At 42.0% G+C, this 26,061-nt stretch overlaps 1 protein-coding gene across 5 annotated transcripts; it reads left to right on the forward strand.

The window, feature by feature from the left end:
• The first annotated feature begins 21 nt into the window (after positions 1–21).
• On the forward strand, positions 22–24,301 carry TPMT (thiopurine S-methyltransferase). 5 transcript variants are annotated; one of them, XM_055323090.1, is made up of 11 exons: positions 71–88; positions 295–348; positions 674–756; positions 4,363–4,547; positions 5,816–5,908; positions 10,832–10,964; positions 13,992–14,044; positions 14,656–14,730; positions 19,445–19,530; positions 22,865–22,909; positions 23,889–24,301. In XM_055323090.1, the coding sequence occupies exons 4-11, from the start codon at positions 4,408–4,410 to the stop codon at positions 23,999–24,001; spliced, it is 738 nt and encodes a 245-aa protein (XP_055179065.1). In that variant the 5' UTR covers positions 71–88; positions 295–348; positions 674–756; positions 4,363–4,407; the 3' UTR covers positions 24,002–24,301. The 5 variants fall into 5 exon arrangements, with proteins under 5 accessions (XP_055179067.1, XP_055179066.1, XP_055179065.1 ...); XM_055323091.1 differs by lacking the exon at positions 295–348 and having other exon boundaries at positions 30–88; XM_055323088.1 differs by lacking the exon at positions 71–88 and having other exon boundaries at positions 95–348.
• The last annotated feature ends 1,760 nt before the right edge of the window (positions 24,302–26,061 follow it).

The following is a 26,061-nucleotide window of genomic DNA, read 5'->3' on the forward strand; positions in this document are numbered from 1 at the left end:
GGCGGGGGCGGGGCCTGTGCGCCGGGGGCGGGGCCGGAGGCGGCGGCGGCGGCGGCCTGCAGGCTGCAGGCTGCGGGCGGCGCACGAGGTAGGCTTCCCGGGGCGCGCGGAGGGTGCGGGACTCACTACGCCGCTTGCTGCCCTCCGAGTCCCGGCTGGGGCATCCTCACGAGCGTGGGCAGCCCGGCGATCCGCGCCCTGAAACGGACCTGGGACCTGGGAATCACGAGGTCGGGCAGTGAATGACCTCTCTGAGTCCATGATTTAAAATGCTCCCCCCCCTCCCCCCCCCAGAAAACACTGCTGTGTCTTAGTGGTTTTGAAGAAAAGAGAAGAACTTGCTAAATAGTGAGTGATGTCCTGGGGACGAGAGCGGGGGCGGGGAGGCGGAACCGGGGTGCCGTAAATATTCTGTCTTGCTGCAAAGTTGTGAAACAGATGTATGCAGATCTGAAAATTCACTGAGCCTACTCTTAAAAGGAGGTGGGGGTTGGGAACTGGGGTGCTGTAAACAGTCCGCCTTACTGCAAGGTTATTAAAGTGGATGCCTATCTAAAGATCCACTGGACCGTGCTCTTAAAATGTATGCACTTTACAGAAGTTATTTTTCAATTTAACAACATTTAAAAATAAATGTAAAGCAGAAACATGTTTTTGTTTTTGTTTTTTAAAGGGGAGGGAGGAAACCAGACTTGAGAGTTCGTCCAAAGAGTACTTTGGGGGCCAGACTAGTGCATCTGCTGTTTCCCTGTGCCGGTAGGAACAACTGTGAACTTTGCCTTTCTTTTCTTATTTTTATTTTTACATTTTTATTTTTATTTATTTATTTATTTATTTATTTATTTATTTATTTATTTATGATTTTATTTATCTATTCATGAGAACACAGAGAGAGAGAGGCAGAGACACAGGCAGAGGGAGAAGCAGCTCCATTCAGGGAGCCCGATGTGGGACTCGATCCCAGGACCCCAGGATCACACCCTGGGCTGAAGGCGGCGCTAAACCTCTGAGCCACCCGGGCTGCCCTTTTTTTACATTTTTTAAATTGAAATTCAATTTGCCAATATATAGTATAACATCCAGTGCTCGTCACATCAAGTGCCCTCCTTGGTCCCCGTCTCCCTGTTACCCCATCCTCCCCCACCTCCCTGTCCATTTCTTTCCCAGAGTTAGGAGTCTCTCGTGGTTTGTCTCCCTCTCTAATTTTTCCCACTCAGTTCCCCTTCTTTGCCTTTCTTGATTCTTATAAAAATTTGCACTTTTATCTTGTTATAGAAAATTCTTATTTCGAAAAGCACATGTGCAAGTACACGTTGAGATGCTATTAGAGCAGCTAAGAAGTGGTTAAGTTACATATGTGATGTTGACTTAGATTTCAAGTTTGTGTGCAAGGGATAGAAGTGTGCAATTCCAGATTGCGCTGGCTATATGGTGAAATTATGCTTGCCTTTTGTTTTAAGTAGAGAACTGCTTTATGAAGGCTCAAGCTCAGGTTCCGAGGTTTCTGGCTGAAAATGTAGATGGGAAAACTGTAACTCTCTTTTGCTTTTCTGTACCCAATATAATCAGGTACTTGTTGACCTCTCAGAAAACAGAGGCACCTCCTGACATCAACAGGACCTTGCAAAAGTATTTGTTAACAAATGTTTTTTGAGAAGTGAATTTATGTTCCCAATTCCAGGGGCGGAGGAGTGCCTTCTCCTTAAATCTTAAGCACACTGGAACCAAATTTTTCAATAAAGGGAACTTTTCCTGAAATACTTGCTTTTATGTGATGTTTGCTATTCTCATTGACAAATCATTAAATTAGAGCCGCCAATGATAGCATGCTATAGTATAATCCAAATTCAATTAGTTTCACTGATTCAAAGGGAAGCTTAGAATTAATCAAGTTATATGGTCCTTAGTATTACAAAATTCACATTGAAAGGGCAGATGTTTTCCTCATATCTGCAGATGGATTTGACGTTATGTTTAGGTGTTCTTTTTTTTTTCTCTCTCAGTTCCTTTGTGTTCATTTTCCCATGCAAAAAAGAAACTACAAGAAAATTGAGGGGGAACTTGGGTGGCTCAGTGGTTGAGAGTCTGCCTTTGGCTCAGGTCAGTGTCCTGGGGTCCCGGGATCCAGTCCAGCATCCCGCTCCCTGCATGGAGCCTGCTTCTCCCTCTGCCTATGTGTCTGCCTCTCTGTCTGTGTCTGTCATGAATAAATAAATAAAACCTTTAAAAAAAAAAAAAAAAGACTAGGAGCAAAGGGAAGTCTTTTTTTTTTTTTTTTTTTTTTTTTTTTTAAGGGAAGTCTTAAGAGAGAGAAAAACATTGGCCTTATGGAAAATATCAGGATCAGAATGTCTTTGAACTTAAGCAATATCTCTGGGAACTAGAAGACAACAGAATGACTTTTTCAAAATTGTGAGAAAAAGTAACTTTTCAGGTGGCTTTTCTGTGGATGTTGAAATATTTTAAAATTCAAGTGAGAATTCTAACCAAGAATTCTATGATCAGCAAAACTGCACAAAAACCTTTTCTCAGGGATCCCTGGGTGGTGCAGCGGTTTGGCGCCTGCCTTTGGCCCAGGGCGTGATCCTGGAGACCCGGGATCGAATCCCACATCGGGCTCCCGGTGCCTGGAGCCTGCTTCTCCCTCTGCCTGTGTCTCTGCCTCTCTCTCTCTCACTGTGTGCCTATCATAAATAAATAAAAAATAAATAAAAAAAAAAAAAAAACCTTTTCTCCTATGCACCCTTTCTTAGAAACCCGTTGGAGGTTGTGTGTCACCAGTTTAAGGACAGTAAGCAACAAAACAAAAAAAAAAGGAGGAAAATATAGGATAAAAGAAATAGGAGATTCATCAAAAGAGAAAGAAATCTTCAGGATGATGATCAAGAAAGAAGCCACAATGCTAGCTATGTAGTGGGAGTGGAGAGCATCCAGGTCCGGAGTCTCCAGAGTCTTCTCCAAGATGGTGATATTGGTAGAATAACTGATAACTGAAGAGATTAAGAGTGTATTGATAGGATATTGGGACAATTGTGGAGCATTGAGTTGAATTGGTAACAAGGACATAGGAATTTTATAAATGAAAAGTCAAGGGGCACCTAGGTGGCTCAGTGGTTGGGCGTCTGCCTTTGGCTCGGGTTGTGATCCTGGAGTCCTGGGATCCAGTCCCACATGGGGCTCCCCACAGGGAGCCTGCTTCTCCCCTCTGCCTGTGTCTCTGCTTCTCTCTGTCTCTCATGAATGAATAGATAAAATCTTAAAAAAAAAAAAAAGCAAGACAGTCACTAACCGCAGAATAAAAAAGTACAAAAAAGGAAGGGTAATCATAGAGTACTATGTGGTTTAGCTGTGAATGGTATTTACCTGGTCATCAAAACGTGTACCCCAAATATTTAATGAACCATAGACTATATCTGTGCGGGGGCACCTGGCTGGCTCTGTTGGAGGAGCATGCAACTCTTGATCTTGGCGCTGAGAGTTCGAGCCTCACGTAGGATATAGAACTTACTTAAATACGTAAATCAATGAACCTTAAAAATAAATAGGCTGTGTCTATATTGAAAGGATGGGGAAAATGAAAAGGTGGTGTGTGTGCTGGGAAGTTGAAGGAGAGCGAAACAGGTATCTTCTCTCCATGCTACCTGGAAATGAAAAATGAAGAAGACAGAAAATAAGCATGCTATTTTGAGATACAGAGTTAGATTTCAAGACTCAGCTAAAAGAGTTCAAGATGGTTGCCTTTCTCGTTGGGGGTGCAGACTGCTATCTGAAACTCTTTAAATTATATGCATTATAATGGAGAAAAAATAAGTAAGCAGTGAAATGTTAAAAATTCAAGTGAGATGCTAGAAAAAATTCTAAGTTTACAAAAATTATAAACTGTGGCCTATTTCCTTTTTTTTTTTTTTTGTCCTCTCCTTTTTTAAAGCTTAAGCTCTTTGTACTCTAACATTAAGGTATAATTCTGTTTATTTAAAGATCCTTCCTAACATGTAATATGAGGTATGCCTCTACCATCAGACTCACTGAAAAGTAACTTTTCAGGTGGCTTTTCTGTGGATGTTGAAATATTTTAAAAAGTCCTACTAGGGCAGCCCGGATGGCTCAGCGGTTTAGCGCCGCCTTCAGTCCAGGGCGTGATCCCGGAGACCTGGGATCGAGTCCCACATCGGGCTCCCTGCATGGAGCCTGCTTCTCCCTCTGCCTGTGTCTCTGCCTCTCTCTCTCTCTCTGTCTCTATGAATAAATAAATAAAATCTTAAAAAAAAAAAGTCATACTGCTAAGGATAATAGGTTTTTATTTCATTCATCAATAGAATTGCAATGCCTTGAATGACAATATTGCAAATATTTTCCATGCAGGCACTGGAACCATCTGTTTTGTAAGGCAGAGGTGTCTCTGAAACCATGGACAAGACAAGAACTTTCCTGGATATTAAAGAGTACCCTGATACCGAGGTACAGAAAAACCGAGTACTGACTCTGGAAGAATGGCAAGAAAAGTGGGTGAGCCACAGAATTGGATTCCATCAAGAGCAAGGACATAAGTAAGAAATGTTTGGTATATGACAGAGAAATGCTCTATTGGCAACTGACTTTGGAAATAGAAGTAGTAATATAGGTACACATTATGTGATTTTACAAGGCACATTTTTATTTTTCACATTTTATCGTCTCTGAAATAGAATACATCTCTGGCATGTCACAGGTTAATGGGCAACCCTATCTCTTCTCAGAATGTATAAATAACCGCGTGACAATTGCAGGCATCTGAGATTTATGAAATACATCTTTTTTTAAGCCCCTGTAGCCTCTGGGTATTGGTCATACATATTTATATGTACAGCAGATGCTCACAGTAACGTGTATATCTCTTTGTACTGAAAAGTGGTAGGGTTCTGACTTTGCTTTCGGACAGTGTGTGTTCAAGTGTAAAGTGTCATCTGTGTGGTGGAAGGAAAGAAGCTGAAAAAAGTTAATACTTGAGCCAGGATGTTGAGCAATGTGTTAGTAGTAGTAGGCTTGAAAACAGCAGTGATATATCTGGGCCAGCGCTAAGTAAAGTGGTCATTCTTGTTCTGGGCAGCTACCCTGACTTCCCAGGGGATGATACAATCATTATTATTATTATCATTATTATTGCATTTGCACACTGAGTGGTAGTTGGAGCATCTTCCCAGAGTCTTTGTATGGGTTATCTTTATCATGCGGTGACCTTAGAAGAACCACGTCTCTACAGAAGGAATTAACTACAGAATTAGACTTCTTAGAGCTTTAGAGTCTGAGACTGAGTACATGTTTAGAGAGCTTCCCATAAAACAAATGTTGAAAAATTCAGTGAATCCAGAGGCTCCCCAACTCTTTCTTTTCTTTTCTTTTCTTTTCTTTTCTTTTCTTTTCTTTCTTTTCCTTTTCTTTTCTTTTCTTTTCTTTCTTTTCTTTCTTTCTTTCTTTCTTTCTTTCTTTTCTTTCTCTCTCTCTCAATCTCTCTCTCTTTCACACATACATACATATTCAGGGAATTAAAGAATTTTCAAAGCACCAAGAAAAAGTAACTTTTAATTACTAATGAGGAAAAAACCCTAGGGTTAAATTGATTACCTACTCACTAGCTATGCGACTAAATGAGTTATTTCACCTTCCTCTTCCTTCATATATAAACTGGAGAGAATAATAATTCCTGTTTTTTACTCTGTCAAGTTGTAGGGTATATTCAGGGAGATAATGCATGAAGAGTCCTTAGCCTCATATGAGGGTAGTCCTTTCCTCTGTGCATTGGGCTAATGAAAACAAAAATATATTTTTTCTTCCCCAGGTTATTAAAAAAGCATTTGGATACTTTCCTTAAAGGCGAGAATGGACTGAGAGTATTTTTTCCTCTCTGTGGAAAAGCAGTTGAGATGAAATGGTAAGAGCAGATAAGCATTCACACACTTTCTTATCTTGATGACAAATACACTGGGTGAATATTTAATCGAATGTAGGTTTAAAAATTCCATTCTCAGGAAATGCACAAGGATTCTTTATTTGAAGTAGAACAAGACTGATGGGTTCATAGAGATAATATCCTTAAACAGTAAGACACAGCACGAAGCGCTGGTGTGGTCTAGTCTTTCTGTATCGAGTTTCTAAGGAAAAAAAGCTATAGTTAGGAACCAATTTTGGGGTCTCAGGATACAGACGACTAGGTGTCCCTCTTATGTCTGCGATCTCTTTGTGCAGTTTCATTTGTGGGGGTGGTTTAGGAATATGACCGAGTTAATTTTAGATATTTTTAATAGAAGTGGACAGAAAAATTCAAAATGAATTGCAACTCTTTGGCAAGACCATATATAGCCCACCGTTCAGCCCAGCTGTCCCGTCCCGCTACGAGCACATTGGTGATTATTTTCAAGAATCCTTCTTTTGAAACCAGTGATGAGGATTTCTTGTGAGTAATTCTCTGTGAAGAGAAGTCACTTGAATTAGCAAGCCGCAATTGCTAGAGATTACCCTAAAGTCACAGACCTGGCAATCATTTTCTGTACAGAACTCAGTCGCAATGATACTACACAGACACTGTTGTACATACCATTAGTTCATAAGCTTGATTGTTGAGAATTTTGGTCCTTAGGCAAAACATTTTAAAGTATTTATTAAAAAAAAAAAAAGATTAGTAAATGAAACTCATAGTGACTTGGAAATGCTCTGTTTCCTATATAAATATAGGCGGTGGACCCAGAGAACACGAATGTGTTCGGAGCTGGTTTTTGGGTACAGACTCTTGCATACAGACCGCCCCCTTGCTCAACTTGTAGCTGAGTATTTGGGACATGGCTGCTATGGCATCGGACTCTAGTGTGGCCATGAAACTGAGAATACTTAAACTGTATTACTAGACTTACCCCTAACCAACTCACTGAACCAGAAGAGTCGCTTTGGAAGCTACTTGCAAGAAAAACATTAACTCTACAAACAGATTGTCTTATAGCCGTGTCGTTAAGTGTTAACAATCTAGCACTGGCAGAGAGTTTGAGACAAGATTAGGAAGTAGAAGGAGAAAATTACATGTGATTGTCGACTAGGTCTAAAGTCATTTGTAATAAAAATACCAGAACTAAGCTATTTTAATTGCCGGTAAGTGCTTATATTAGAGGATTTTTCATCTATGTATCTAATTTATGTATTGAGGTCAGTCCAGATATCAGATGTGAATAGATGACTATGTGGCGAGGCCCAAAAGCACTAAAATAAAATGTTTAACACATTTCTTTAGTTTTTTTTTTTTTTTTAAGAACGACATCATCCATAATAACCCAGCCTGTGCCAGTTTGTAATAGGCTCTGCTTTAATTTCAAAGTGTAAGTAAAAATCCTCACAACCAGCTTGGATAACTTTGTGTGGAGAATAAAAAAATATTTCCTGGAGGCACCTGGTTGGCTTAGTTGGAAGAGTATGCAGCTCTCGATCTCAGGGTCATGAGTTCAAGCCCCACATTGGGTGTAGAGCCTACTTAATTAAAAAAAAAAAAAAATTCAGGGGTGCCTGAGTGGCTCAGTCAGTTAAGCGTCTGCCTTTGATCCCAAGTCCTGGGATCGAGCCCCACGTTGGACTCCCTGCTCAGTGAGGAGTCTGCTTCTTTCTCTCCCTCTGACTGGTCTCCCTGCTCATGCTCTCTCTCTCTCTCTCTCTCTCTCTCTCATAAATAAATATTTTTTAAAAAATTCAAATTATTTAATAAATAAATAACAGGGCAGCCCAGGTGGCTAAGTGATTTAGCGCCCGCCTGCCTTCAGCCTAGGGTGTGATCCTGGGGCCCCGGGATCGAGTCCCACGTCAGGCTCCCTGTATGGAGCCAGCTTCTCCCTCTGCCTGTGTCTCTGCCTCTGTGTGTGTGTGGGTGTGTGTTTCATGAATAAATAAATAAAATCTTAAATAAATAAATAAATGAATCTCTGCCCCTCTCTCTGTGTATTTCATGAATAAATAAAAATCATAAATAAATAAATAAGTAAGTAAGTAAATAAATAAATAAATAAAACATTAAATATATTCCCTGTAGATTAACTTATAAATTCAGGAGGAAATATGAAAGACAAGTTATTGATAGTGTTTATTTTAGATCCGTAAACAGTTCATGCTCGGACCTCATTGAAAGTAGTAGTCTCCTGTGGGCAAGGGGTACAATCAGTTCTGCTACCCCTCTTGTTTTGATAATGCAATTTCACTCTGACTCCATTGATAAATCCGGGAACAATTTGAACATGATGTGAATTTCACATTCACTTCTGTATAATTTCGTGTGTAAGAAATGTGAGGTAAGAGTAGAAAACCACACACAGCTGAGTGCAGCCGTGTGTAAAGGGACAGGAGGCACCTCAGTTGACTTATGTGCTGTGAGCCACTCCCATCCACAGCTGGTGTTAGAACTTTCCAGTCATCTCCCCTCAACGCACAATAACCCACAAGCTGCAGCCCTTCCAAACGCTCTGTACTATTTATATATAAAATTTTTTGTAAACTTTTAATGTGTCTGATACACTCTGTGACCATTTCTGTTAGGTTCCTGTCTCTCTTTTTTTTTTTTTTTTAAGATTTTATTTACTTATTCACGAGAGACAGAGAAAAGCAGAGACACAGGCAGAGGGAGAAGCAGGCTCCCTACTGGGAATCCAATGTGGGACTCGATCCCAGGACCCCAGGATCACAACCTGAGCTGTAGGCAGACGCTCAACCACTGAGCCACCCAGGTGTCCCATCTCTCTCTCTCTCTTTTTTTTTAAAGATTTTATTCTTCAAAGTCATCCGGGGCAGCCTGGGTTGCTCAGCGGTTGAACACTGCCTTCAGCCCAGGGCCTGATCCTGGAGACCCAGGATCGAGTCCCATGTCGGGCTGCCTGTATGGAGCCTGCTTCTCCCTCTGCCTGCGTCTCTGCCACTCTCTCTCTCTCTCTGTCGCTCATGAATAAATAAATAAAATCTTTAAAAATAAATAAATAAATAAAAATAAAGTCATCTCTACACCCAACATGGGGCTTGAGGTCACAACCCATGGAGATCAAGAGTCACATGTTCTACCTACTGAGCCAGCCAGGGGCCCCATGTCTTTTTAATGTGCCACTGACGATGGTTTTTTTTCTTTTTTTTTTTTTTTTTTAAGATTTTAGTTATGTATTTTAGATACAAGAGCGAGTAAGAAAGAGAATGAGCAGGGGTAGCAGCAGGGAGAGGGAGAGGAGGAAGCAGGCTCCCCACTGAGCAGAGAGCCCAATGCACAGCTCTGTCCCAGGACCCAGGAACATGACTTGAGGCAAAGGCTCAACCACTGGGCCACCAGGAGTCCCCCAAGTTTTTTTTTTTCTTATGCATTATTTATTCAGTTATTTCTAAATTTTAACTATGTTTTTGAGAAAATCCTGGTTCACAGAGATGGCAAGTTATGGCAAATGTGTAATAGTTTTTTAAAAAAAAAAAAAAAACAAAACTTAAGGTATACTTGACATATAACAATGTGTTAGTTTTAGGTGTATATAATAATTTGATATTTGTATTTATTACAAAACGATGCCCACGTTTGTAGTCCACAGTTAACATCCGTTATCATACGTAGTTTCAGAATTTTTTTTTCTTGTGATGAGGACTTTTAAGATCTACTGCCTGAGCAACTTACAGACATTACTAACTATAGTCACCATGCTGTGCATTACATCCCCATGGCTTATTTATTTCAAAACGGAATTTTGACCATCTTTGCTTGTTTTGACCACCCTCCACCCCTACCTCTGGCAACCACTAATCTGTTCTCTGGATTTATGAGCTCGTTTGTTTTTTTTTTTTCTTTTTCTTTTTTAGATTCCACATACAAGTGAGACTATACAGTATTTGTCTCTCTGTGTTTAACCTACTTCATTTAGCATAATGCCCTAAAGGTCCATTCATTTGTCACAAGTGGCAAGATTTCATTCTTTTTTATGGCTGAGTAATATTCCACTATGATAAAGTTTTTTAATGTTCTGTGGCAACCCCCATTTTCCCTATAAGTAAGCCTTTTGATTTCTATTGCAAGATACTGCATAGTACAGTGATTTTTTTTTAGGGATGTGTATGTTGCATTATAGCAGAACTGACTGTATGTGTTTATTTGACAAAAATCAATACTGTACCACTAGCACTGTTTCCTCTGAATCCAAGATTCCCAAGACTGTGGATCCTGTAATTTAAAAACTTATCAGGAAAACACTAGTTATTTGTTTATGGCAATTAGGTAAATTTCTGGGTAGTGTTTATTGTAAATAAATGGAAATTGTAAGATTATAGAAATGGACACTAATGTTCTGGAGCCCTGTGCTCTAGCGCCGTGGCCACTAGCCACATGTGCAGATTTCATGTTAAACTAAATCACACTTAAGGGCACCTGAGTGGCTCAGTCAGTTGAGCCTCTGACTCGGATTTCGGCTTAAATTGCTGAGCCACCCAGGGATCCCCCCAGCAGAGGAAGTTTTAATGGACAGAGCTGATTTAGAGAAATTGAAAAGCATCTCTAATCCACAGGGTGCTTTTAAATTAGAAACTCATCTAATCAAATCCATTTGTAGTAGATCAACATTTTAAAGTATAGTTTTCCAAATTTTTAATTTTTTCATATGGTCATATGGATCAATTTTTCAGAATTCCATGTACTATTAAGTTTCAGAATATAAAGATCCACTTCCGTACAAGTTCTATGAAACCCTGTGACCCCAAATTCATAAAAATCCCTTAAAATTAAGGGAAATGTATGTTTGTTAGGGGTATGCCCTTTGATTTAGTATTTGGAATAAAAATTTAAGTGTAAATATGTGATTTCATGCAGGTTTGCAGACCGAGGACACAGTGTAGTAGGTGTGGAAATCAGTGAACTTGGGATACGGGAGTTTTTTACAGAGCAGAATCTTTCTTACACAGAAGAACCCATTGTGGAAATACCTGGAGGCAAAGTATTCAAGGTTTGTTTTGTTTTTGGTAAATAATTGTTCCCCTACCCCCATAGGAAAAGTCATTCTTAGGGTGCATAAGTTACAACTATTATGTGACTTCACTTTCTCACACAGACTCACCTGGTGGTTATACAGTCTAAGGAGCGAGGGCTTAAAAAGATAGGTGATAGGTAGGGGTACCTGGGTGGCTCAGGGTTGAGCATCTGCCTTTGACCCAGGACCCTGGGATCAAGTTCCCCATCCGGCTCCCTGCAGGGAGCCTGCTTCTCCCTCTGCCTAAGTCTCTGCCTCTCTCTGTGTGTCTCATGAATAAATAAATAAAATCTTTAAAGAAAAAAAAAAGATAGTTGATAGCTAGATATGCACAAATATATACAACAGCTGATGGCAAAGCCTGTCTATCCTCATGGTTTTGCTTTGGGTTTGTTTATTTGATTGATTGATTTATAAACAGGCATTTCTGAGAATGTCTTGGGCCATACCCCGTGTAAGACCTTGAAGAGATAGAAACACGGTCCCTGCCCTAATGAATATCTTAGCTTAGAAGAAAAGAAAAACACAGAGAAAGCCATTTGTCCCTTGTGGAGCTAAGCATAATGACACAGGGCATGAAGGGAACAGAGAGGAGAGCTCCCCTCACCCAGCCTCGGAATGCCTACTGACGCATGGTGACAGGTAGGATTGGCTTGGGGAGTGTCTTTCTTCTCTGGTTCATCTTGAGTTTGATGGGGGAAAGGTGATGACAATTAGGGAGGCTGGCAGTCACTGACACATCATCAAGGCAGAGACTGTGGCTTGGCTTCCCAGGCTGGCTATGGCTGGGTCCAGGCTCTCTAGTCCTGTGTGGTCTGGCCATTGTCTGTTGGTACAGTCAGTTTCTCATGAGGTACCCAGTTTTCTAAATATTGAAACTAATTGCAGGTCAGTAGGAGGCTTAAGAGTACTTTACAGCTTCCTCCCACTCTGTTCTCAAATCATCCCATGAGCTTACTCAGTCCAAAGAGGCTAGTCCCAGAGCAGTGGTTCTCAGCCTCAGGGGCACATTTGCAAAGGCCTGTGGTTCTTTCAAAACTTCCAATCCGAGGGCTCACCCCAGGCCAGTTAAATCAGAATCCTCAGGGGTGTGGGGCCCAGCGTCACTACTATGGAAAGCTGACCTGAGTACTTCTCTGAGCATCCATCTTATATTCCTCTACCTCACCCACAAGACTGCCTGAGCAGTGTTCGTGCAATGCCTCACAAAGTGCACATTTACACCTTCTATTCTACAGGATGCCTTCCTGGTCCAACACTCAAGGTCAAGTTGATGTAACTCGCTGTTAAGGAACACCATCCCTACTTCATCTCCGAGCCTCCCACAAACCATCATAGGGTCAACCTCAGCCTCAACAGACTAAATTTCATAGAACACATCTAACTTTTTTTGCCAGCTTGGGGTGTGGGAGGGAGGAAATAGGTCACTTCCAGTTTGCTAGCAACTCACCCAGTTTTCCTGATACCTTAAAATTCACTTACACTTATAGCTGGGACGTGTCATGCGTGTGTCCTGGGAACTGGGGGCAGGCAGGGACTTGCTTGTCTGCCAGCAAGATCCCCCAAGTTGAGACTCGCTGCCCGTCCTCCCTGCCATCACGCCCACCCCTTGGGTTCACCCCCACGGTGCTTCCAGACTGATCTTTGGAGACCCTTCCTCTATTTATAAACCTCTATTGGGGCCTCACTTCAGAATACTATCTAACAGTTGCATGTCTAACCTCTCCTTCCTTGCCCTTCACCCTCACCCCCACCCTCCAGGCTTCTCACATCCCTTGGATCTAGTGGAATCCATGTCCCTTTACTCCCCCTGGGCTGCACCCCCAGCTCAGCCCCCTGTAATGTTAGCAGATGCAGGGGCACCTGGGTGGCTCAGTGGTTGAACATCGGCCTTCGGCTCAGGGTGTGATCCTGGGGTCCTGGGATCAAGTCCTGAATCGAGTCCTGCATCGAGTTCCCTGCATGGAGCCTGCTTCTCCCTCTCCCTATGTCTCTCTGCCTCTCTCTCTGTGTCTCTCATGAGTAAATACATAAAATCTTTAAAAAAAAAAAAAAATATGAGCAGATGCATCCAGATACCCTTTCAGAGGCTGCCTCTTGTTGGGCTTTGCTTGTTGCCCTCAGGCAGTTCCCAGCTCTGTCTTCTGAGTCCCCATGTTCTCTGGCACACAGGCCATCCCGTCCTAACTCTGCCTCTGCACCCACGCCTCTCTGCTCTACCAGGCTTTCCTCACTATGGTCAGAGGCCGTGTCGGATTCACACCCACTCTCTGGAACCCAGGATAGTCCTGCCCACGAGGGGCTCAGGCAATAAATTCCCATTAGCTGATGAATGAAAAAGAAAAAGCCAGGAGTGCACACAACTGCACTTTGCAGGAATGACTTCCAAGATATCTGACCTTCCTCTAAGCCTGCCTGGTAGTTGATTGACCTGTTTATCTTTAACAGTGTCAAAATATCAGGGCTCTGCTAAAACAAACATTGCTAAAACAGAACAAGTTCTGGAGATAATAGCTAACTAATCTCCAGGGTTAACCTCACTGTGATTTTTCTTCTTGAGTTGATCCCAGAGAACCCCATACAGGTCTAAAAAAAACAACCAACCAAACCAAACCAAACAAAAAAAGAGTGCCATTAAAAAAATTATTTGTAGTGGTGGTTCCATCAATTAGGCATCTGCCTTCAGCTCAGGTCATGATCCTGGGGTTCTGGGATTGAGCCGTGCATCGGGCTCCCTGCTCCACCGGGAGTCTGCTTCTCCCTCTCCCTCTGCTGCTCCCCCTTGTTTATGCTCTATCTCTCTGCCAAATAAATAAGTAAAATCTTTAAAATATATTTGTAGTATTTTCAGTTAAAATTATTTGCGGTACCATTGCATTCTTCATGTTGAGTTACACATTCTCTCTCCACCACCTTTGCTGTGCTTTGCTGCTCGTATCTTTCTGTAACCATCCATGTGACTCCTATTTAAATAGCATCCCCCCCCCTTGACTTTCATTACAGAGCTCTTCAGGGAACATTTCGTTGTACTGTTGCAGCCTTTTTGATCTTCCCAGGTAGGACCAAATTCCACCTCTGCCCTTTGAATAACCTGAGTGCTTGCCAGGCAGTACTTCTGATTACCCCTCTCCACTCCCAATTGCATGGAGTTGAATCTCTGTTCTGCAGTTCTTTTTACTACAGCCCACCTGTCTGCACGCTTGATAGCTTTCGTGTCCTTGGATAACTTCCAAAATATGGAAAGCATTGTCATGCCTCTAGGCAGGTAGGAAAAAGGAAGGAAGAGTAAGACCATGTCTTCACTTCACAACTGACCTGTAATGGAAAGAAATTTCAAAGTGCAGAAGGTAGTGATACCTTATCTCCTGGAAGTCCCTGATACTTCTGGGGGCTGGGAGCAGGTTGTCAACAAATTGTCCTTTAGCTCTCCTCTGTGCTCCCCTGTCAGAGCAGAAGGGGGAAGCCACTGCCACCAGTTCCTAAAACTAGAAGAAGCTCCTTATGTCCACATCTGCATGTCCCTGCTGACTCCACAAAGACAGAGATCCCAGTTCCTTGACAGCTAGTGAATACGAGCCTGAGCCACTGGAAACGCCGTCCTTCTTGATCAAGACTCGATTTTTGTTACCTAAGATGTTGTACTTTTATTTCTTTTTCTTCCTGATAGAGCAAATATCGGCAAATTTGACCGGATCTGGGATAGAGGAGCATTAGTTGCTATTAACCCAGGTGATCGCGAACGGTTAGTAATTTCGTTTCTTTAATTACATTGGCTTTTCCTTTTTGGCCTTCTTAATTTAATATGCTGTACTTTTTGAGAGCTCCAGAAAATCAGTTAGACTTTTACTGGTCTGAAATAGCTTCACGTATCTGGAATTAGAAGATCTAAATTCGGTACCATCTTTGTGTGAAAAAGGATAGGATTGGGCAGCCCGGGTGGCTCAGCGGTTTGGTGCCACCTTCAGCCCAGGGCCTGATCCTGGAGACCCGGGATCGAGTCCCACGTCAGGCTCACTGCATGGAGCCTGCTTCTCCCTCTGCCTGTGTCTCTGCCTCTCTGTCTCTCTATCCCATAAATAAATAAATAAAAATCTTAAAAAAAAAAAAAAAAAAGAAAGAAAAAAAGGATAGGATTTGTTTTTTTTTTTTGTTTTTTGTTTTTTTATTTACGATAGTCATACAGAGAGAGAGAGAGAGAGGCAGAGACACAGGCAGAGGGAGAAGCAGGCTCCATGCACCGGGAGCCTGACGTGGGATTCGATCCCGGGTCTCCAGGATCGCGCCCTGGGCCAAAGGCAGGCGCCAAACCGCTGCGCCACCCAGGGATCCCCAAGGATAGGATTTGGCCATGGCCATGGGAACCTGGTACAAGGCTTATTGTTCCATCACTTCTAAGCTGTGCTGCCTCGATCAAAGTATTCAACTTTTCCAGGTGTCAGCTGACTCCTCTGCAAGATGGTAGCATGTCCACTGATATCACCCCCACTGCCTCCACTAACCCAGAAACCGTTCTGGGCAATTGCCATGTGCCAAGTATTGCTTAACACACTCTATATACCTCTGCTCCACCAAACAACCCTGCGGGGCATATTACTACCATTATTCCCATTTTATAGATGAGGAAGTTACAGGAAAAAAAAAAAAAAGAAAAGAAAAGAAAATTAAAATATGAGAAAGCATACAGAGTAAAACATGGCCACTCCTATGTACATTCCATTCCAAATACCGCTCACCTACTTATTTGGAGATAGCATATAAATATTAAATTATTTCATAGTATGGGGCAGACTCTTCACATATATCCAAAGGCCTGCGTGCCCATCAGTGAAATAAAATTTTTTGAACTATTTTTTTTTAAGATTTTTTTTTATTTACTCATGAGAGACATACAGAAAGAGGCAGAGAGACAGGCAGAGGGAGAAGCAGGCTCCATGCAGGGAGTCCGATGTGGGACTCGATCCCGGAACCTCAGGATCATGCCCTGAGCCAAAGGCAGATGCTCAAAGGCTGAGCCACCCAGGCATCACGAAATAAAATTTTTTTATTTCTTAAAAACTGCTTCATGAATACAGCTTATTGACACACCTAATCTTCTTTAAGTAGACCATGCCACATTTTCTTTCTGGAACCTTCCCCTTCCTCACCTGCCTAGAAGTGGCTATTCTCTAAGGGCCCATCCTTAGCATTTGCTGTGCCCGCCTGTCTCTTACCCTTGCTGCTTTACTGAGCACTTCAATTCTATCACTTTCATTCAGACACCCAATAAATGCATACTAAGTTCCCACCAAGTTCTAAATAGATACTGTTCCGTATATTGGGGAAATAACAGAACACATTGTGCCTGGCATCTGCCCTTATCATTGTTACATTTTCAGCTCTATTCTTGCCCTCAGATGTCCACATCACGTTTTGGTGTTTGCTGTGTATTTCTTGTGTGATATCAGTGTCCTTTAGCAACTCAACACGTTATGTGGAGCCTCTCTGCTTCCATAATACACCACATATGTATACTAAATCCACTTCTGCTAGATGTCTGCCTTTTTGGGTGTTTCCCACTCCCTAAGGATGTTCATCCTCCTCTTTGGGATTAGTCCTCACAGGGGCTTTGATCTGTGTGGTTCAAATCCACAAGGCAGTGGGGAGCAAGCTGCAAGTCACAGCTCACTATGAGGGCAGACCATGCGTGTTGTATCATTCCCCAGCTGCTGGCAGAGTGTGTATTTAGCACACAGTAGGAGCCTAGTACATACGTGTCAAATAAACGAATGAGAGCAAACTAGACCCACAGCAAAGGAAATCCACTGTTTGCTACCACCCACCCACCACCTCCTCTGTCCTGGGTATAAAGGTCACCTAAGAAAAAAAAAAAATAAAGGTCACCTAAGTGGCCTCTGGACTGTTACTTCATGGTTAACAATGAGTAGTGAAACCCCATCTAGAAGGCTTGTTTCAGGAATCCAGTTCTAGGTTGGCCACTCTATGGTCCTCCCTGATTTTCCCACTCTCTTTCCTCCCAGCCTGGCCACGTGTGTGTATGCACATGCACACATGTATGTCTGTGCGTGTGTGAACCTGTACGTGTGTGTGATCACAGCCCCAAGGACACCTGAGAACATGTTGGCCTTTGTTACCAGAAAAACAACTTACCAGAGGCCAATAGAAAAATACACTTCTTTATCTATCTTCGTCTTGGTACTTAGCATGTTTGAACTTTATTTCATTCCTGTCATTAATACCGGGCAGCTTTTCTGTTTTGATTGCACGTGCACAAGTCCTGAGGTGTTTGATGCTGGGCCCCTCAGGTGTGTCATCTAACATAAATCAGTGGGGCAAACCTCTCTCGTTTTTCTGAATTTTTTCAAAGTGATTGAGAAAGTCCACATTCCAAAGGGAATGAAGTGTGTCAGTCCTAGGAAACCCTGCCAAACCAGTCTGACTGATCACTTTCAAGGGGATGGCAAGTTACTTCTTCCTTCTTCTTATAAAAAAAAAATCTTATTTATTTATTTTGAGAGAGTGTGAGTGGAGGGAAGGGGCAGAGGGAGAGAGACCCTTAAGCATGAACCTCTACCTCACACTAAGCAGGGAGACCCAACTGGGGCTCAACCTCATGACCCTGAGATCAAGACCTGAGCTGAAATCAAGAGTCATTCTCTTTAACAGACTGAGCCACCCAAGTGCCCCGCTTCTTCCTTCTTCTTAAGACCAACAATCAGTAAGCTAAGTAAAGGTTTTTTGTTCAAAAGTTTGCTTTGATCCAGCACTTTCTCTTGCAAGGACATGTGACCCACTCAAGCCAGTCCTAGCTGGGGAAGTCTGCTAAAAAGAATAACAAGGGGCACCTGGGTGACTCAGTTGGTTAAGTATCTGCCTTCAGCTCAGGTCATGATCCCGGGGTCCTGGGATCGGGCCCCACATCAGGCAGGGGAGCCTGCTTCTCCGTCTGCCACTGCTCCTGCTCCCCCTACTTGTGTGCTCAATCTCTCTCTGTCAAATAAATAATAAACAAACAATAACAAAACTAACCCAGGTGTTTACGTCATACCAGGCCATGTTCTAAGCACTTCACGTGTATAAACTCATTGAATACACACCACAACCTGTGAGTTGGTTACTAGTCTCATCCCCGTTTTACAGATGAGGAAACTGAGGCCCACAGAGGTTGAGAATGTGTCAAGCTTATGTAGCCACTACGTGGAGGAGCTAGGCTTCAAACTCTGGTATCTGGCAAAGTCTACACTCCTAATCCCCATGCTAATCCCCTCCCCAGTTTCTCACAGAGCCCTGGACAGAGATCCCAGTACACCCAAGCCTAGTAGAAACTAGAGCTTAGAGCCTAGTTTCCTCCTAGAGGAAAGGCACCTCCTCTTGCCTAGAGCCAAGGCACCTCCCTCAGAGCTGGGGAGTCTCTCTCTGTCTGCCTGTCCCTCACGGCATCATCTACCTCCTTGTGCCCGTCTCCTCTGTCCTCCTACTCTGTTAGGCTTCCTCTGCTTCCTCTACTTCTGCTCCCGTGTGTCTGACTTCTCACAACCCCCAGTGCCAACAAGCACACACCACAGAAGCTCCAGCGGCAGTACAGTGATGACATATAACGAGCACCTTCTTTTTGGGTCTCTTGATTCAGTTTCCCAGCACAGTCATCTGATTGGCCCAAGCCAGCATTCTGCATGGGGCCCAGCTCCCACTCCTGGTCACTCTGCTGATGGGCCCCGTCCCAGTCAGCGCCTGCCTCCCATTCTGAACCAATCAGACACAGCTGGGAAATGACATCACATGTACCCCGGGACCTCTACTAAAAAGGACTGTGCCAGTAGCACTCATGGTTTATGTTGTACTCTGCAGAGCTTGAATTCATGCTCCCTTGAATTTTTGCCTGTTAGTCTTGTCCCCCTCCAACTCAGCAGAGGAAAGGAATTGTGTTTTGTACTTCCTACATATGCCCCTGGAGAGGACCCAGTTGCCCAGGATATTGTTAAGCTGCAGCATCCAAGCCCAACAGCAAACCTACCGAATCACGCTCTGGGGATGGAGTTTAAGCATCTTTTTTTTTTTTTCAGCAGGTGCTCAGGTGACTGATACCCAGCCTGGTCTGGGAAGCACTGCTCCAGAGCTGGCACTGCTTTGGGAAGTGTGTGTTCCAAGTAGATAGACCTTGGAGCACCACATCAGGCTGGAAGGAGCCTCTCCTCAGCTTAACGTGACATCTTCTGGTCTGATGAGCTCTAGAAGCACACACCCTTTTGATTCCTGTCTTAATATTTCCCAGTTTGCCAGATGACATAATTTGCAGACTGTTTCTGGCATTTAGAATGCAAATCGACTTCAGCTGGTCCTTCAGAATTAAACTCAGTAATGGAGATGAGTGAACTTGGTTTCCCTCCCTCGCTCTCATCCCCTTCAGGCTTTGCCTTTGTAGAGAAATGTAACACTTTGCTATGTTGTGTTCTTTTTAGCTATGCAGATATAATGCTGTCCCTAACAAGAAAAGGGTTTCATTACCTCTTGGCTGTTCTTTGTTATGATCCCACTAAACATGCAGGTAAAGTTTCTTTTGTTTTTCTTTTTCTAAGATGTTGCCTCATTTCGGGGATTTAATTCTATGACACAGATAGCAGTATTTGCTCCTAATTTAGATCATAGGAAGAATACTGCTTTCTATATAGGAAGGAAAGTCTGGTTTGGGTAAATGGAAACTATAAACCTTTATTCCTCTTCCCACTGGATACATGTTTTACTTGTATGTCGTCTCATTCACCATTCACAGCTCAGACTATAGAAGAGAGGGAGAAATGGGTGGACCTCATATAAGAACGAAATCTCATGAACTCTGGAATAGGAGGAAGAGGGACTGGTTGCCCTGTTTTGAACATAGCATATGTGCTCCATCTGTGGTGGTGTGGGAATGTGTTAGGAACACACCTACAAATACACAGACACACCCTCATAGGACGATAGATGAGACATGGATGTGGGGGGTGGGGGGAGTTGGAGGTATGCAGAAAAATCTCTAAACCATTATGGTTTTTTAATTTCTGAAATTTTACAATTTATTGCATCGTTTAATAATGATCTTTGTTTTGAACTTATAAAAGTGATGTTTTCTTCTGGGCTCCTTTTGATGTGCTTGAACATTGCAAGCTTAATCTTTGCCACGACTGAGCTTTTATTTTCAGGAAGAGTGAAAACAAAATATAGAGGTTTTTATGGTAGAAATCCCCTTTTTGATTTTTAAGAGATTTTTTTTTAAATATGGTGTTTTATAAATATTTACATGTGGTAGTATTTTCTGTTTGAGTAAATCAGGTCTTAAAAGTTCATTAAAAGATGAGACCTAGTGTCCATAATTAAGTCTGGAGCAATTGGATAGAAATTGAAATTAATGGAGACAGACTTCAGTTCTGCTAATCTGATATAAATTCCATTCCTGAACAGGAAGCTTAAGGCAGGGCTTGTAGGCAGAAAATACAACAGGCTCTGTCTGGGATTGGAACTCAGAATACCTCTTGAAAGGAGCAGAAGCTAAATTTCCTTTAAAGTGAATGGCCTAAAAAAAAAATAAATAAAAAAAAATAAAGTGAATGGCCTGTGCAGAATGGGAGGGATATATAGAGTGTGAGCGAGTGCAAGAATCATAGGGAATCAGTACTCCAAAAGATGAAGGAAATGCCAAGGAATTTGTTAATGAATTTCATGCTGATTTTAAAATTCCCAAGTCCCAAAAACTGGAGAGCCACATGCAAATAATGAAATTGGACCACTTTCTACACTATGCACAAAAATAAAATTCAAAATGGATAAAAGACCTAAAAGTGAGACCTGAAACCATAATAAAAGTCCTAGAAGAGGGCAGCCCAGGTGGCTCAGCGGTTTAGCGCTGCCTTCAGCCCAGGGTGTAATCCTGGAGACCCAGGATCGTGTCCCATGTCAGGCTCCCAGCATGGAGCCTGCTTCTCCTTCTGCCTGTGTCTGCCTCTCCCTTCCTCTCTGTGTCTCTCATGAATAAATAAAATCTTAAAAAAAAAAAAAAAGTCCTAGAAAAGAACACAAGCAGTAACTCTGACATCAACCATAGCAACTTCTTACTAAATATGTCTCCTAAGGCAGGGGAAACAAAAGCAAAAATAAACTGTTGGGACGTCATCAAGATAAAATGCTTCTTTTTTTTTTTTTTTTTTAAGATTTTATTTACTTATTCATGAGAGACAGAGAGAAAGGCAGAGACACAGGCAGAGGGAGAATCAGGCTCCTCACAGGGATCCTGATGCGAGACTCAATCCCAGAACCCCGGGATCATGCCCTGAGCCAAAAACAGACGCTCAACTGCTGAGACACCCAGGCTTCCCAAGATAAAATGCTTCTGCACAGCAAAGGAAACAATCAACAAAACTAAAAGGTGGCCTTTGGAATGGGAGAAGGTATTTGCAAATGACATCTGAGAAAGGGTTAATATCCAAAATATGTAAAGAACTTACCAAACTTAACACCCCAAAAAAATAACCCAGTTAAAAAATGGGCAGAAGACATGCACAGACATTTTTCCAAAGACATCCAGTTGGCCAACAGACATATGAAAATATGTTCAACATCACTCATCATCAGGGAAATAGAAATTAAAACCATGATGAGGGTAGCCCTGGTGGCACAGCGGTTTAGCGCCGCCTGCGGCCTGGGGTGTGGTCCTGGAGACCCGGGATCGAGTCCCATGTCAGGCTCCCTGCATGGAGCCTGCTTCTCCCTCTGCCTATGTCTCTGCCCCTCTCTCTCTGAATAAATAAGTAAATAAATCTTTTTTTTAAAAAAATAATAAAACCATGATGAGATATCACCTCACACCTGTCAGAATGGCTAAAATGAACAACACAGGAAACAGCAGGTGTTGGGTGAGGAGGACGTGCAGAAGGGGGGATCCTCATGCACTGTTGGTAGGAACGCAAACTGGTCCAGCCACTCTGAAAACAGCGTGGAGGTTCCTCAAAGAGTTAAAAATAGAGCTATACTACGCTCCACCAACTGTACTACTAGGTATTTACCCAAAGTATACAAAAATGCTGATTTGAAGGGCACATGCATCCCCAATGTTTATTGCAGCATTATTTACAATAGCCAAATTATGGAAAAAACTCAATGTCCATTGACTGATAAATGGATAAGATGTGAGATACACGCACACACACACAGGAATAATATTCAGCCATAAAAAAGTGAAATCTTGCCATTTGCAATGACGTGGATGGAGCTAGAGAATATTATGCCAAATGAAATGAGTCCGTCAGAGAAAGACAAATACCATATGATTTCACTCATATGTATAATTTAAGAAACAAAACAGATGAATAGAGGGGGCAAAAAAAAGGAGAGGCAAACCAGGAAACTATCTCTTAGCTACAGGGAAAAAAACGAGGGTTACTGGAGGGGAGGTGGATGGGGGGAATGGGTTAAATGGGTGTTGGAGATTAGGGAGGACGTTTGTTAGGATGAGCACTGGGTGTTGTATGTAAGTGATGAATCACTCAATTCTACACCTAAAACTAATATTACACCATATGTTAACTACCTAGAATTTAAATAAAAACTTGAAAAAGGAAAAAAAAATAAAAGTTAAGTCCCATGGCTGGCCCAGCTGTCTCACCTAAGCTAGCGATGGGCACCCACCATGGGCATCCCCTTGGTAAGCCAGCCTACTTCTTTGGTATGACATGTGCAAAAGAAGACGCAAAGGAATGTGTCACATCCTCGCCAATTTGATAATTATGTTGTGTAAGGAATAACTATACCTGAGTCACTGGAAATCAGCTGAGAAGTGGGCCCTGAGAATTTCTCTTTCGAATTAGATCTATAGACAGTATTCTTCACCATGTTTCTCTTTTACCTAGGCCCACCATTTTATGTTCCAGAGGCGGAAATTAAAAAATTATTCGGTAGGTTATTTATATTTTAAATAAAGTCAACCATTAACTGTTTTGAGTTGTTGTCAACTATTAGTGTCTAGAAGTCTATAAGATCTAAAAGTTATAAACCATTTTATTGAAGACTATTTTATCCTAGAAAAGGGACTTATCTCTGTCATACGTTTTTTTAGCTAAGTGGTGTACATGTGTTAGAGGCATATGAATTCTTCTAGAGAGATGCTATGTTTAATTTAGGTCTTAGGAGTGGTAAGTGGTAATAGCAATTCACAATTCAGATAGCTTGCCCTTAGCATCTCCCCTTTTTCATTTAAAAAAAAGAGGGGAAAAAAAAGAAAAGAGGGGGCACCTGGCTGGCTCAGTCAGAAGAGCATCGGAGTCTTGATCATGGGGTCAGGAGCCCCATGTTGGGTGTAGAGATTATTTAAATAAATAAAACTTTTTAAAAAACAAAAAGAAAAGAAAAATCTTCAGTACACACTGCCTTTAAAATCATTTGATGATGGGATCCCTAGGTGGCTAAGCGGTTTAGCGCCTGCCTTCGGCCCAGGGTATGATCCTGGAGTCCTGGGATCAAGTCCCACATCGGGCTCCCTGCATGGAGCCTGCTTCTCCCGCTGCCTGTGTCTCTGCCTCTCTCTCTATGTGTGTGTCTGTCATGAACAAATAAAATCTTTAAAAAAATAAAATAAATAAAATCATTTAGAAATCTCAGTTGCATTCTATTTTTTTTTTAAGATTTTATTTATTTATTTGAGAGAGAGAAAGAGCAAGTGTAAGCAATGAGAGCTACCAGGAGGAGGGGCAGAGATAAAGCAATAAGCAGACTCCATGCTAGAGCCGGATGTGGGGCTCAATCCCATGACCCTGAGATCAGGACTTGAGCCAAAACCAAAAGTTGGACACAGCTGACTGTGCCACCCAGGTGCCCCTCGATTGCATTCTTCGGTTTAACGTTTTTACTTGTTCCTCTTTCTTTTTTTCTTTTCAGGTTCAATATGTAACATTCATTGCCTTGAGAAAGTTGATGTTTTTGAAGAGCAACATAAAAGTTGGGGAATTGACTACATTATTGAAAAGTTATATCTGCTTACAGAAAAGTGAATGAGACAAGTAAAAACAAGTAATAGCAACATGGTTTTGGGCAATGAACAGTTATGCCAAGGCATGAAAATATAGTGGATGACTCTTGGAAAATTATTCACGGATCACATTACAGATCTTTGCTCACAAATACATTTAACTTTGTAGAAAAGAACATATAACTAAATCAGTGAAGTAGCTACCTTTAGAAAGAGTGTGACTGGGAGGGTGAAAGAATCTAACTGTCTTACTTACAGATTGCAAGAATTTTTTATAATCAGCCTGTGTTGTATAATTTTAAAAATAAAAAATTTAAGGGGGCACCTGGCTGGCTCAGTCGGTGGAGGGTACAACTTGTGATCTCGGCGTTATGAGTTTGAGCCCCACTTTGGGTATGGAGATTACGTAGAAATAAAATATTTTTAAAAATTAATTAAAATTTTAAAATCCTTTTTAAAACTAAAATTAAAAATATGTAATTTTTTAAAAAGTAAAAGAAATGTAACACATATAAACTTAAGGAAATAGAATAGGCAGAGAAATTGACACTCTTTATGAAATTTAGAACCACCGAGGCCGGGATCCCTGGGTGGCGCAGTGGTCCTGAAGACCCGGGATCGAATCCCACATCGGGCTCCCGGTGCATGGAGCCTGCTTCTCCCTCTGCCTGTGTCTCTGCCTCTCTCTCTCTCTCTCTCTCTCTCTCTCTCTCTCTCTCTCTCTCTCTGTGTGTGACTATCATAAATAAATAAAAATTAAAAAAAAAAAAGAACCACCGAGGCCATGTAACACTTTACTAGGGTTCAAGGTAAAAGACAGTAGTCCAAGAAATTATGTGACTTTTTTTTAAAAAGACTTCTGACCTCTTTAAAAAATAAAAATGATCTTTCATCCTTACAGCCCAGACTCTCCCTTATTTCTTATCTGATATGCTTTCTTTCTTATCAAACGTTACTTTACAAATTCACCAGAGTGGCTAACTTGTTGGGAACAGTATAGAATTCCACATATGTACCTCAAAGCAGTCATTCTGGAGGCACCTGGCTGGCTCAGCAGTTGAGCATCTGCCTTCGGCTCAGGGCATGATACCAGGGTCCTGGGATGGAGTCCAGCATCAGGCTCCCTCTGGGGAGCCTGCTTCTCCCTCTGCCTATGTCTCTGCCTCTGTGTCTCTCATGAATAATTAATAATTTTTTTTTTTAAAAGGCCGTCACTCTGCTGGTTTGCAGCAGAAAATCACATCCCAGGTTGGTGTATTGTGTGCCACTTCATGCCACAATGCATGAAGTGAAAATACATGTCTGAAAACCTGTGATCTCTAACCACTGGGTATTAACAGAAATTTGTTTCAATATTGGTGTTAACTCTAGGAGATAGAAGGAAAATAATCAAGGGAACTTTTAGCAATAAAAGAGACCATAAGATATCAACATAATGAAAGAATATAATACTTTCTCAGTGCAAACAAACTTGGGAAGCACAGAAAAGTCTAAATAAGAAAAAAGCGGCCAATTCCCATCACTGGAGAGGATTACTGGTTTTCTTGTCTGCTCCTGCCCAGGTGTATTTCCTACGCATGTATGTTTCTGCAAAGTTGAGACCAATGAGGAGACGGTATTGTATCTTTTCTAACTTTCTTTGGTGTTTCATCAGCCCTTCTTCATGTCACTAAATATTCTTTAAAAATAAGATTTTCTGGGGATCCCTGGGTGGCGCAGCGGTTTGGCGCCTGCCTTTGGCCCAGGGCGCGATCCTGGAGACCCGGGATCGAGTCCCACGTCGGGCTCCCGGTGCGTGGAGCCTGCTTCTCCCTCTGCCTGTGTCTCTGCCTCTCTCTCTCTCACAGTGTACCTATCATAAATAAATAAAAATTTAAAAAAAAACAAAAAATAAAATAAAAAATAAAAATAAGATTTTCTAATAGCTGCGTAATGTCTACCATATGGCAGTACCAGAATTATGTCATCTTTCCCCTGTTGTTAGATTGATTCAGCAAATGTTAAGCTCTCTTGAAAGTGCTAGGAGTGAAGATCCACGGGTGAAGGCAGCTTATATATATATATATTTGGACTCCCGAGTGG

This window comes from Nyctereutes procyonoides, unplaced genomic scaffold (assembly GCF_905146905.1).
Source record: "Nyctereutes procyonoides isolate TBG_1078 unplaced genomic scaffold, NYPRO_anot_genome, whole genome shotgun sequence".
NCBI classification, from domain to species: Eukaryota; Metazoa; Chordata; class Mammalia; order Carnivora; family Canidae; genus Nyctereutes; species Nyctereutes procyonoides.

Bases quoted from the DNA above. Each gene is read 5' to 3' on its own strand.
- TPMT (XM_055323092.1), top strand. From the start codon at position 4,408: ATGGACAAGACAAGAACTTTCCTGGATATTAAAGAGTACCCTGATACC. The intron at 4,548-5,815 runs GTAAGAAATGTT...TTTCTTCCCCAG, and splicing joins CATCAAGAGCAAGGACATAA to GTTATTAAAAAAGCATTTGG. The intron at 22,910-23,888 runs GTAGGTTATTTA...TTTTCTTTTCAG, and splicing joins GGAAATTAAAAAATTATTCG to GTTCAATATGTAACATTCAT.